The sequence below is a fragment of the Sinocyclocheilus grahami genome, unplaced genomic scaffold, assembly GCF_001515645.1.
Source record: "Sinocyclocheilus grahami isolate Dianchi unplaced genomic scaffold, SAMN03320097.WGS_v1.1 scaffold312.1, whole genome shotgun sequence".
Taxonomy (NCBI): domain Eukaryota; kingdom Metazoa; phylum Chordata; class Actinopteri; order Cypriniformes; family Cyprinidae; genus Sinocyclocheilus; species Sinocyclocheilus grahami.
In genome coordinates, this window is record NW_015505491.1 from 497,031 (window position 1) to 510,660 (window position 13,630).

The window sequence follows — 13,630 nt, forward strand, 5'->3', positions numbered from 1 at the left end:
CAGAATGATAGATAGATAGATAGATAGATAGATAGATAGATAGATAGATAGATAGATAGATAGATAGATAGATAGATAGATAGATAGATAGATCGTTTGTGTGTGTAATATTTACATACTCTATATTTTTTGTATTGATTTTCTATAGGTCCTTTTTATTACATGTTCAAAATACTTTTCTAATATGTATGTTTTCATTTGGAACATGTTATTTTTAGTATTTCTTCATCAGCAAGCATTGTTAAAATGTCTCCACTCAAATTTCAGAATAACATTTCATAACATTATAAAGTATGTAATTCTGTTCTTTTTAAGAACAGAATGTACTGTGGAAAGTGTCAGCACTTCAAATCTAGGTACATCAAGTTTCTGAAAGATTGCAACCTAGTGGGAAAGTCAAGTGAAATAAAACCGTCATTTAAATCTCTGATGACTGATGTCTGCAAACCTTAAAGGTCATGTACCAGACAGACGTCCTGAAAGGCACCGAGAAAACTGTTGTCTTGTCAATACGCCCTCCCTCAAGCAGGTGGACGCTCCTCCCATTGTTCCTCTCACTAAGGTCAAAGACACAATTGACCCAGAAGACTCTCAGAGCACTTAGTCCTTTACGTATATCAATTAATGCACGCCATCGATTTCTCTCGCCCCGTCTTTCACCCCTCACTCGATCTTAACAATCTGTCCACCCAGTCACCTCAGACAGCCGCTATCGGTGTTCTCCATCATGAAAGGCCGCTGGAGTTTTCAAGGTTTTCATCCCGTTTCTGCCCTAGTTCTTCATTTACACAGGGTTCAATGTGACCTTAGAAATAATAAAGCAATATTACTTGGACTGGAATTGGGGGGAGACCAGTAGAAACCATCCTGGAATTATCCTCATAAGAAGAACACCAAATATGGAAGCATAATAGAGTTCTTAGAAATTGGAATAGCTAAGCTGGTACTCAGAGAGTGAAGCTCTCAGCTGGGGAGAAATGAGTCAGTTGCACAACCGCTCCTCAAACTAGTTCAGATGGAGAGACAACGAGAAACGGCTGGAAAATGAATGGAACTTGGACTTTAGGTAAAGGTTAAAGTCTTAGTTTAACCAAAAATGCAAACCCGTATGACTGTTTTTCGTCTGCGGAAGACCAGCCGGAGGTATTTTGAACAGCATCCAAGCAGCTGTTTTCCGACAAAAAGCACCATTAAAGTAGCCCACATGATTCATGCAATATATTCCAGGTCTTCTGAAGTCAGACAATAGCTTTGTGTGATCAACAGGCCAGATCTCAATAGCTTTTAAATCTCATTCACTTGTTGCTGAATGACTCCTGTGAATCATGTTGGATGTGTTTGGTAAATGAATAAATGTGAAATGTGTCATTTGTGCACACACACATTAAGACTTGGTGTTTCAGGAGGCATTGCACCAGGTTTGACGTCAATGACTGCTAACGTCATTGGTTTTCTAGTTTAAATATGTGCATGTGCAAATGAGATTTTCAGTGAAAAACAGCAGTGAACAAGTCGAATGGACCAATTTCATGCTGCTTTTCTGTGCTTTTGTTACAGTATATGAAAATGAGCAGCTCAGAGATTTATTTTCTTTCTAATATCTTATTTAGTGCTCCTCAGAGTAAATGTAAATGAGTATATTTGTAAATTAGCGTAATTTTATGCTGTAGTGTCTTTATTTATGCAAGACGTTTATGATAAATGTGAAATGTGTAATTCATGCTTGCACATATTCAGACTTGGTTCAAACAGGCTTGACAATAGTGAAAAAAAAATATCATCAATTTTCATACATCTTGTAGTTTAAATATGTGGATGTGCAAATGAGCTTTTCAATGAAAAAAACAATGTCATGTGGACCAAATCTAATGCTGTTTTGTTTTCTGGTGCTTTTTTAGTGCTTTAATTAAATGAAAAAGAGCAGCTCAGAATTATTTTATTTGCAATATCTTTGTGTTCCTTAGAGTAGATAAAGAGTAAGTAAATAAATAAATATATATGTAAGTGTTTATAGAATATGAATCAACTTAGATTTGAAGCTTAATTCATTCATTCATGCAAAACATTTATAATAAATTAATAAATGTGAATTGTCATTCATGCATGCACATATTCAAAATTGGTGCATCAAGATGCATTGAACCAGGCTTGACAATAGTGATATTTTCACAATTTTATTATTAATTAATTTTTTTTGGTGTTTTTATATTTTTTGTAATTTTTTTTTTGTTCCTCCAAAAGAAGGAATAAATGTAAATAAATAGTTTAAATATTTATTTATTTGTTTGTTTGTTTGGTGTTCCTCCAAAAGAAGGAATACATGTAAATAAGTAGTTTGTTTATTGATTGATTGTAATATTTTTGGTCTTCCTCCAAAAAAATTAAAACATTTTAATAAATAGTTAGAAAATATTTACACTAAATTTATTTATTTAATTACTTATTTTGGTGTTTCTCCAAATGAAGGAATAAATGTAAATAAATAGTTTAAATATTTCTAATATATTTTTATACTAAATGAATCCATTTAATTGGTATTATTTATTTATTTAATGCTAAATAAACACATTTAAATGCAATTAATTAAACATAAGTTTGAAACAACATAAGGGTGGCATTATGATAATTTTTGGATGATCTATTATTTGAACGTAGTCTTCTTTGTGTCCGTGAATGACAATCTGAAGGTTGCTGGTTCAATCCCAGCACAATCCCCTTAATCACAAGTTGCTCCAGAGCATTTGTCCCTGTACAGCGTTCCTCAAGTCACTTTGAACAAAAGTGTCCGCTAAGCGACTGCTTGCTTACACGAGCATTGTTTCACTGTACGCTTCCTGTCATGGGCAATTTACAGCCCTCGCTGAGTGCCTGTCCCAGATTTGCTTGCCGTACATGCTGCGCTTCAAGAGGGATCAATACGGTCGTCAAGGAAACATTCCGGCGGCTCGTCGTATTGTTGTCACCTGGGTATTTGTGTCCCGGGAACCACCTCAGGACCACCCTACCTGAGAAAGGTGGCGATGTCTCATAAATCACATTAGTTCCAGTTCACCAGAAAAACAAGTGCAGTTTAATTGGACAAAAACTCATTTCGCGAACGCAGGAAAGGGTGAAAAACGAACGCGAAAAGGGGCAGGGAGGCCTTGAAGGTGCATGTACCGAGAGATATCCTTTTCTATCTCTTTAATTAAGACTGCTCCTGTTTCTTTTTTCTTTCCTTAGACATATGGGCATAATTAAAGGAAAACAAATCATTACTGCTGTGTGCATTGCTGGTGAATAATGGCATTGTCAGTATCGACTGCGCTTGCTTCATTTTTTATATTATTTTATATTTATATAATTGTAGTTTTATTTATTGGTATTTTAAGATTAGATTTAATACTTATATCATGTTATATTTATATTATTTATTATATATTTATATTGTTTTATATTTATATAATTTTAGTTTTATTTATTATTTTAACATTTAAGATTTAATACTTGTGTCATTTTTCTACGTTATACATTTATATATCTATTATATTAATTTATATTTATCAGTTTATTTACTCATGTTTAATCATAATACATTAACACAATGTTAACAATGTATTAATAAATCAAATATAATTAATAAATAGCAATTAACATTAACCTGCGTTATTAAATAAAAATATATATATTGTTAGTTTGATGTGTGATGCATTAGCTAATGTTAATGAATTACACTTTGATGTAAAGCGTTATTGTCATTTTTTTTTATTATTATTGTGGAAACTGAGTATAGCATTATGTATGTTTACATCTACTGGGAATTCAATTAAAAATAGCTTAAATATTTTCAGATAATCTGGATAATTAAATCTGCCAAAAATTTGCAGTTTTTACCCATTTGTTTTAGTAATACATTTTTCCTTTTTTATTTGGAAACTAAATCAGATTAATTGTAAATTATTGGCAGGCCTCACATTATGACAGTCTAAGTTATACACTCAAGACAGTATATAAATACGGAGTGTCTATTTACACTGTGCAAATAGCCCGCCTTATTGGCAGAGGCTATTTACACTAACTCCGCCCACCAATGTCTGATTTGGATAGTCAACACTGGAAAAAAGACAGTTGTCAAACATCAGTTTCAGTGGCGCAGATGGTAAGGCGCGTAAGTCTTTTTGACGCGATCGACCCGAGTTCGAACCCACTTTTTGCCAAACAATTTTTTCTCCCTTTTCAAATCTCATATCGCATCGGAAAGGCATTTATTTTCAATAAAAATGAAATAAAGAATCGGGTAGGTTTAGGGAGAGCTTTATTGTCCCAATAAGGTGACATCCATTTAATAATTTGAATTAAAATGATAATTTACACTCAATACATTATTATTGCGCACTGTTTTATAACATACTACAATACTGAGGTGCAGATAATTGCTACTATTTGCAATAAGTAGGATAAATAGCAGAAAATCTTGCTGTTTTAACAGTGTAAATAGAATCTATAGCTATTTGCACTTAGTGTAAATAGCAAATCGTTAAAAAATACTGCTATTTGCACTTAGTGTAAATATTATCTATCGCTTAGAAAATATGCTATTTGCACGTAGTGTAAATATTATCTATTGCTAAGAAAATATGCCATTTGCACTTAGTGTAAATATTATCTATCGCTAAGAAAATATGCTATTTGCACTTAGTGTACTAAAATATTTTCAGATAATCTGGATCATTTTTTTATTATTGTCTCTTTATTTGGAAACGAAATCAGATTATTTAAAACAAATTATAAATCACAAAGTAAGTTTCTCATTATATAACACCAGAGTTAAAAAATATTTATATTATAAATTTGTAGATTATTATTTATTTATAGCGTATTCTTCAATCTTCGTCTTTTGTGTTTCTTGCAAAAAAAAAAATACAGCTTTAAAACGACAGAATTAAAATTTTTAGGTGATTTTTTTAATATATTTTTTTTCCATTAATGCTTACAGAACTGTGCTAAAATGCTGAGCATATTAGACTGATTTCTGAAGGATCATGTGACTTTCAAGTAATGATGCTGAAAATTCAGCTTGCTGCTTGAACATTCAAATAGAAAACGGTTATTTTAAATTGTAAAAATATTTTACATTATTACTGTTTTGTTGTATTTTTGATCAAATACTGAGCATGATAAACTTTATTCTAAGAGTTTTTTTTACAGTGTGCAGATTTCATTTGAATTTGTTTTTACATTTAATCGTCTCATGTTTATTTCATGTTTAATTTGGTATGAGCAAAATCAAATATTTCGTGCTGTCTTAAGGTCAAACCGTTTACCACAAGCCGTGTTTTTCAGGGTTGTTTGTCCATTTGAAGTTTGTGGAAACATATTTTCAATCTTTCATCAGTCAGACTGAATATGCATCATTTTTTATAAAACTATTCTTTATGTTATATTACCTTGCCATTACATTTTAGAAAACTTGTCATAGCTGCTGCATTATTGTTTCTAATGCAACAGATATTTGTTTCATCTTTTGAGAAGTTATAGAAATGCTATTGTGAATATTTTCATTTGCTTTTGTTGTAGTTTCCATTCACCACTATAGAAGTTTACCCAACTATGACGACTTCTGCCCGTAGCATCTGTCGGAAAAAAGTTGGCTTTTTCCATCGAGACGTCACCTGTTTGCTTATTATAGAATGTGCAGTGGACCGGCCTTTTTTCTTCGTAGTTTTTTTACTGATGTGATATGTATTGTTGAAGTGTAACCTTGACAAACATGTTTTTCTCTACTCGGATAGCATGAGTACTTTTACAATTATTGCCTTTGTCGAAAAGTCGGGACATTACCAAGATCCCCGATTGTGTCAAAGCAGCTTTACAGTATTAAACAGATAAATAGTGTGTCGATAATGCAAGAGGACGATAGTAAACACTTTTCCAGTTAAAGTCAGTTCATCATTGATTAGTGCTGTCAAACGATTAATCGCGATTAATCGCATCCAAAATAAAAGTTTTTGTTTACATAAGATATGTATGTGTACTGTGTATATTTATTATGTATATATAAATACACACACATGCATGTATATATTAAAAAATATATGTTATTTTTATATATTAAATATATTTATTTATAATATAAAGTATATGAATATAAATATAGACGTAAATATTTTCAAAATATATACTGCATGTGTGTGTTTATATATATATATTATATATATACACATAATAAATATACACAGAACACATACTATGCAAACAAAAACTTTTATTTGGGATGCGATTAATCGTTTGACAGCACGATCATTGATTCACCTAGTTCACCTAAAAATGACAGTTTTGTCATGATTTACTCACCCTCCACTTGTTAGAAACCTGTAAGGGTTTCTATCTTCTGCTGAACACAAAAGAAGATATTTTGAAGAATTCTGGTAAACAAACATTTGATGTAGACATTGACTTGTGTAGTTTTTTTTCCATACTATGGAAATCAATGGCTACTGTCAACTAATTAGTTATCCGCATTCTTCAAAATATCTTCTTTTGCTGAAAGAAATTCATTCAGGTTTAGAACAACCTGAGGGTCAGTAAATTATGATAGTTTTTTTATTTTTGGGCTGAATAATTTTAATGTAGTCAGAAGGAGTTTTCTTCTTCTTTTTTTTTAATCTAGTGCAAATATGCAATATTTGTTTTTTTTATTTTAGCTTTTGCAAAAAAAAATTTATTCAAGAGGAAAATTATTCCATATGGAAAATTATTTTTAATTGGATGTTTGAGTTGTTCTGAGAACCTCATTTGAAAACAAAAACATCTGTAAATTTCTCAGAAACCAGCAAACATTCTGCTGCAATCGTAATTTTGCTTAGAAACACACAATAAGTTCCCACTGGCAGTAAAAAAGAGTGAGTTGCAGCTCTGTCTGTGGTCAGTAAATGAGTGTAATTGCTTCAGAGGTGTTAGCGCTGGTGCGTAATTGCAGTGCGGTCCAGCTGTTGGCTGCTGAGATGATTTCCGTTTGAGGTTTGAGTTATTTTTGTGCTCCGTTCACACGGTCATCTGCTTCTGCCTCAAGTCAGGTTATTTATATAGCGCTTTATACAATACAGATTGTTGAAAAGCATGCAGCTTCATAGTAATAAAAATTAAAATTACAGTGCTAGGTTTTTCAAATATGAAACCAATACAACTTCAGCTGTAACATTGCTCTAAAAAGACAATATTGTCAATGTTGATTCAGTTAAGTTCAGTCAATATTATGAATGGAACTCAGTTCAACGTTGATTCGCAGTCATGCCCAAACTCTGGCCTGAGAGCGATCTGCACTCTATATATTTATGTTCATTTGCACTTCAGTCATCGTGAAGTCGATGTAGAGGGTGGAGACGTGTCGGTGCGTCCCGGAGGACAGGAACCCCCTCGTTTATTTCCCTCCGCCGCTCCTCCTTTCATTCGAGTGCTTTACATCACTTAACCCAGTCAGCCAGCACTATCACGCATTGTTAGCGCCTCCTTTGTTTTTCCGGCCGTTCCAGTTGTGATTTGCATGGAAACGGGAGGGAAATGCGAATTAGTTTATCAAAGGAAGGAAAGCGGAAAACAAAAGGAGGATAAAATATGACAACTGGAGGGAGCCGCCACGTGGTGACGACAGTTTGCATCTTGGTGCTGCATATACACGTAGAAAATTAGATGCGCAAAGCTACACTCGGCAATCCGCTCTCTGTATGTGTGAATGTGTGTGCAAGTACAAGCGCCTGTGCTGATCCATCGAGCCGGGCTCGGCAGTTGCCATGGCAACCCACATCCGAGTGAGGCCCGCTACCTTGCCAGCACGTCCTAAAGCCTGTGCCAGATTTCCTGTTTTCACAAAAGCCCTGTGGGAACGTTTAGCCCGCCGATTGTCTTCGCCTCTGGTGACGCCGGTGGATGGCACCCACTCGTCTTCGTCCTCCTGCCTCCATCTTTATTTCTCACAATTCTTTGGCCACCCAGACCCAAAGGTCCCTCCCCAGCCCCCTCTTAACCTCCTCTTTCCCTGCGGGAAAACGACCACCTGTGATGTGAGAGAGGGGGCAGGGGAGGAAGCCGTAGTGCATTTCAGGATATTTAGTTATGAAATGGCTTATATAAAGCCGAAGCTCTTTATTCTGTTTCGTCTTCCCATGCAGCTGTTAGCGAGGGTGTCTTTCTGGTGCTAGTTAGTTTTGGATGTGAATGTGGGCATTCATTAAACATGTGAAACTCTTTTGTGTTTTATTGCTCAGCCTAGATATGCGTGGCCTCAAGTTACCAGGAAGCGCATATCAAAGGACGACTGTGTCCTCTTTCACCGTTTTTATGAATAGTTGGGTAGGTTTTCAAGGAGTAGTTGTAGAGCTTAACAATAAGGAACATTTGTTGATTTTTTTTGTATTGCCTTGCAAATTTTGTTTGATTGTCTGTTCTGTTTGGTTTTCTGTTCTGCAGTGTTGTTGCGGTTTCTGCTGATAATGTTATCTGGCAATGTTTTGTTGAATTTGCAAAAATGATTTGTGATAGTCTTAGAAGCAACAGTCAGGACAAAATGTTGTTATATAATAAATCTATCATTTTAATATGCAGTCATGAGCAAAACATAATATATGTATGTAATAACAATTTTGATCAGATATTACAATATATATCGATAAATATAAATTATATAATTTATATATGTAATAGATAGATGGAAAGATAGAACGATAGATATTGGTCTTGGAAGCATCAGTCAGAATGTGCTGAAAACTAGAAGATAATAAATAATGTTTTGCATGAATAAATATTTATATATACACTGAACAAAATTATAAACGCAACACTTTTGTTTTTGCCCCCCAATACTTTTTCTATGTACACAAAAGGCCTATTTCTCTCAAATATTGTTCACAAATCTGTCTAAACCTGTGTTAGTGAGCACTTCTCCTTTGCCGAGATAATCCATCCACCTTACAACTGAATATAACTGAAGGCTTGATTTTATCCATTATGAATTGATTGGATTGTGAAAAGAGGGCGTTCTAGAGGTAGACTATTGTATTACTCTTTGCTAGAAAGAAAGAGAGAAAGAAAGAGAGAGAGAGAAAAAGAAAGAGAAAGAAAGCAAGAGAATTTGTTGTGACCTTTTGTAATGATATGCACAGATGAATCGTGGCCAGAAACTTGTATTAAGAACTTAAATATGGTCAATTTTTAATTTCAGTTTAACTATAGTGCACAAACTCCAGATTTGCCTGCGCTGAAAGTCCAGCCCAGACTCCCAGTGATGGTAAAGCACTCACTTCATCAGAGTGTCACCATTTGGCCGTGCTGTGTTTTTCAGCCCACGCTCAAATTAAAGCTGAGTGAATTGATGGGCCTTAAACCCCTGACACAGCATTTTGCATATTTCAGGCGAGACTTTCAGATCGGTTTGCAGTATTTACAACGCATTTCAGCAGCAGTGGAGCGCAGCGCCCTCCTCTATCAGCTCTAGTTTGCATCTTTACCTTCCAGCGTGCTAAAAAACACACCCACGCCGAACCCCTGTCGGCAGTAATATTAGATTTAGCAAGTTCAAACGCACCCATACTGCAAAGAAAATGCATTAACTTGTTTTAAATGACCCATGATAATCCGTACGCTTTCAATTGTTCCGCCAGAGATGGTTGTGCAAGAAAGCGGTCGGTGTAATTTTGCCAGTGCCAACGTCTGGGATGTTTCAAACGGGAGCAGAGGATCTTTTCTTCCTCCCGAGAGCGAAACGAGATTATACTGAGCAATGCAGCTCCAGGTGTGGTGTGCTCGGACTGTCGAGTGCTCTCTGAAGGCGATCTGAACCGTGCCTCCAGAGGGAAGGATGTGATTAGGATGGCATATTGCGTGGGCTTTCCATATGGGACCTGTGGTAGATGAGAGACAGCATGAGATGGAAAAAATCGCCCTGCCAGAAGTGTCCGCAAACCTTCTCACAGCATGCGCTTCATCTCTCGTGGCACGATTGGCATTTCGTTGGGTACACGCGTTCGTGTCCACAGGTGCCGCCTACTTATGTTTCTCGGCAGGACGTGACTGTTTAATTGGGAATGTCATTAGGGCCGCCATCTACAAGACTTTTTCAGGGTCGGGTTACTGACTAATTGAGAAGCGGTGTGAACGAGTCGGGTGTTCAATGGCCCTCGAGGATTAATTGTGTGTGTTGAAGTGAAAGAGCGGATTTGTGACACATTGACCGCTCAGATTTCCACAGCGGCATCTTCATTCATGCCGAGAGAGTCTCTATGAGAGTTTAAGTCTGACCCGGGGCTCATTCAAGATGTTCCCAAGGACAATGAAGTGATTTATAGGTGAAGTATTCGAAGAATTGAGGGAATGAATGACTTGAGCCAGAGGTTCAGTTGAGGACAGAGAGTTTAGGTCGCTGCTGAAGATACCAAACAAGTCGTAGTTCCAACTTATTGTATTTCTGGGTGTATATCTGGTTTGGTTGCTGGATTTTAATTTTTTGTGTGTGTACCGTTTCCATTGACAGCAACTGCCAAATATGGCCCTGTTTTGTTAGTTTCCATGAAGAAAATCTGGTTCTGCACTGAAAAGATGGTGGTTTTGAACCAGAAAGTGCTATTTTCAGATGCTGACAGGAAAGTCAATCAGGTTAAAGTGACACAAAACAAAACTAGATAATTTCTATTGTAATCAATTAAACCGTCTGGGGGAAAAAAGCATACAAATGCATGGATTATGTATTATCTGTCTGTCTGTCTGTCTATATCTCTATCTGTCTGTCTGTCTGTCTAAATTTTATAATAAAATGTATAATTATTTAATTTTTGATATTTTATTTATTATTTATTTGCAATGTATATAATTTATAAATACATATCAAATATTATTTTGCATCAAAGCCAGTTTGTGATTGCATAAAAACACTGAATTAAATTACTTTGTACTATGTAAAATATGCTTTCAAAACTTGGAATAAGACTATTAAACAAAACCAGTTTTGGGGTGGATTTTGTGGTATAATAGTCAGTTACATTGTGGTTTAACTCTAAAGTCAGTGAAAACTTTGGCTGAGTTCACAGATGACTTGTTTTATGTGCTCAGAACAGACCTCTCATGCAACTCTGTTTTGTTTTTCTCCTCTGCAGGTGTTCGTCGTGTGTTAGCAGCCCTTTCCCCTGCAACTGGTGTAAATATCGCCACATCTGCACTAATAACGTTGCCGAGTGCTCTTTCCAGGAAGGTCGAGTGAGCAGTGCAGAGGTAAGAAACCAAACCAGACCAGCTAACCAAACAAACCTCTGATAAATGACACTCATCAACTGATGGACATTTTGAGTTATTTTGTAGTCTTAAGTACTCAAACGCATAATAAAAATCAAGTCATTTGTTTAATCAAATATGAAGATAATGCTAGAAATGTGTTCACATAAACAGTCAGAATGTGCTGAAAACGACAAGCCGAAAAGTAATTTTACAAAAAAAAAAAATTTATGTGCATTTATATGAAAATGAAAATGTGCATTTATATATGTAAAAACATTGCTTTTATTTATTATAGTAGAAAAATAAAATATAAAAAATATGTACCGTAGATAATGCTTATATTTACTATAATAATTAATATAAAATGTTTTAAATATTAATAATATATATCCTAGATGAAAAACAGTGTAGTTAACTCGTACTGTAAATATAACAGCCTGTGCTTTTCTATTGGGAAGAATTAAATTGAAAAAAAAAAATGTAATTTTTAAATTTTGATGTTTTAATGAAACATTTTATGAAAAAAGTTTTTTATATCTTTTTCATATTTTTAATTATTAAATTAAAAATAATAATTAAAAAATGCAATGTAGAAATAACAAAAAAAAACGGTTAAACTTCTGTTTCTCGTAGCTCTTCACATTCTCTTCCCATCATAAATTTGAAAATCATTTTCTAAGTAATCTGAATTGTCTTTTTGCTAATCAACTAGTTGGTGCTAAACGAGCGCTTGACTGCCCGTCCGCAGTATAAACCGTTCCAGTCTCGAGGGTTTGATCTGCAGTGGTGCCACGTGGCATAATCTGATTCAGATGTATTATGAGTTCATTTGGGATTCAGTGTGGCTTAGATGACTCACTGCTTCACTTTCTCAAATGAAAGATAGATTCAGATGTTCAGAACGGCTCGTCTGTTCTCAGTTTCCTGCGCTGTGATTTGCCCTAGAGGGTTGGCATTCTTTTAAACAGAGTATGCAAGCTTTTGTGCCCTGCTCCCTGGAGGAACAGGAAGTGAGTACAACAGAACCACTTATGTGTCCGCCTCAAATTCGCATACAAATTTGAAGCAATAGTTCTTCCAAAAATGAAAATTGTGTTCTTTACTCACCCTCATGATGTTGTTCCAAACCCATATGCTGGTAGTTTGTATGTGTCATAAGAATAAATAGAAACATACGGGTTTGAAACAACCATAAGGGTGTGTAAATAATGACAGATTTTCTTTTTTGGATCAGCTATTCCTTTGACATCCAGCAAGCCCCTCATGCCGTGGCAGACCCAACCTGGTCAGCGGCCTCTGGACCTGCTGTGTTTGTCTCACAAGTGTCCATCTGTATGTGTCAATCACACAATCGCTTGTTTCACTCATAGTCTGTGAAACACTGGGAACTTTCTGGAAATTTGGAGCCAAGGCATTTTCCCTAGACGTGCGTTTACACTGGACAATAAAAGGAAGAATTGTTGCAAATGTCATTCTGACTGAAAATAGAATTTTCACAAGCTATTATTCAGGGAGGACATTTCTCAGAGCGTTCATTAATGCTGTGCTATTAGTTTTTGAAGCTTTTAGAATTGTTTTATTTTATTTATTTATTTTTGATGAAATAGAAAAAATTATCTGATGGACATTGGACATTGAAGGCAGGACCAAAATACTATAAGCAACGTACACGCAGCAGCTGGAACTGTTTTTACTCCTCTTCTGAATCCTCTTCATGCAGGGACACCACATTAACTGGGTTTCCATCCAGCTTTTGAGGTGTCACAGTATGAGAATACATTTTTCCAAAATGCAAATAACAATTTTTTTGTTTATATATAGAAAAATTATTGACATTTTTAGGTAAATTTTATTATGTAAATTATATGTATTTATGTTGCGGTTATTGTAGGGCTGCCCCCTAATAGTCGACTAATCTTTAGTCGACCAGAAGACCAAAATTTGATTAGTCGCTTAGTCGCAGAAAAAAAAAATCCACATTGGCGAAGTCAAGCAGATTGTTAACGGCTGGTCTATGGTAATACAGTAAATACAGCAGGACATCCAAACACTCGCCTATCATTTATCCACCACAAATGTGACTTATCATCTGAAATATGTAAGTAGTAGCAACTTTACATGGCCGCTCAATCTAATGTTAACGTTAAGTGTCTGTGAGGAAGCTGAACAGCAACACGCTCCAGGGCTTGCAAAATGTCCAAATCCGTGGTTGCCCATTCGGGCAGGTACTCTTCAAATTTTGGTAACCCGAAAATTAATTTAACTAGCCCAAATAAAAAAAGACCTTTAAAAAAAATAAAAATACGAAAAATAAATAAATAAATATATATATATATATATATATATATATATATATATATATATATATATATATATATAGAGAGAGAGA

The 13,630-nt window shown here is 35.0% G+C and overlaps 1 protein-coding gene across 1 annotated transcript in view; it reads left to right on the plus strand.

The window, feature by feature from the left end:
- LOC107601745 (plexin A3-like) overlaps positions 1-13,630 on the plus strand; it is a 186,457-nt gene that overhangs the window by 93,539 nt on the left and 79,288 nt on the right. Inside the window, exons 7-8 of the mRNA XM_016294030.1 lie at positions 9,636-9,766; positions 11,124-11,238. Coding sequence (XP_016149516.1) covers positions 9,636-9,766; positions 11,124-11,238 — 246 coding nt within the window. The remainder of the gene's footprint in view (positions 1-9,635; positions 9,767-11,123; positions 11,239-13,630) is intronic.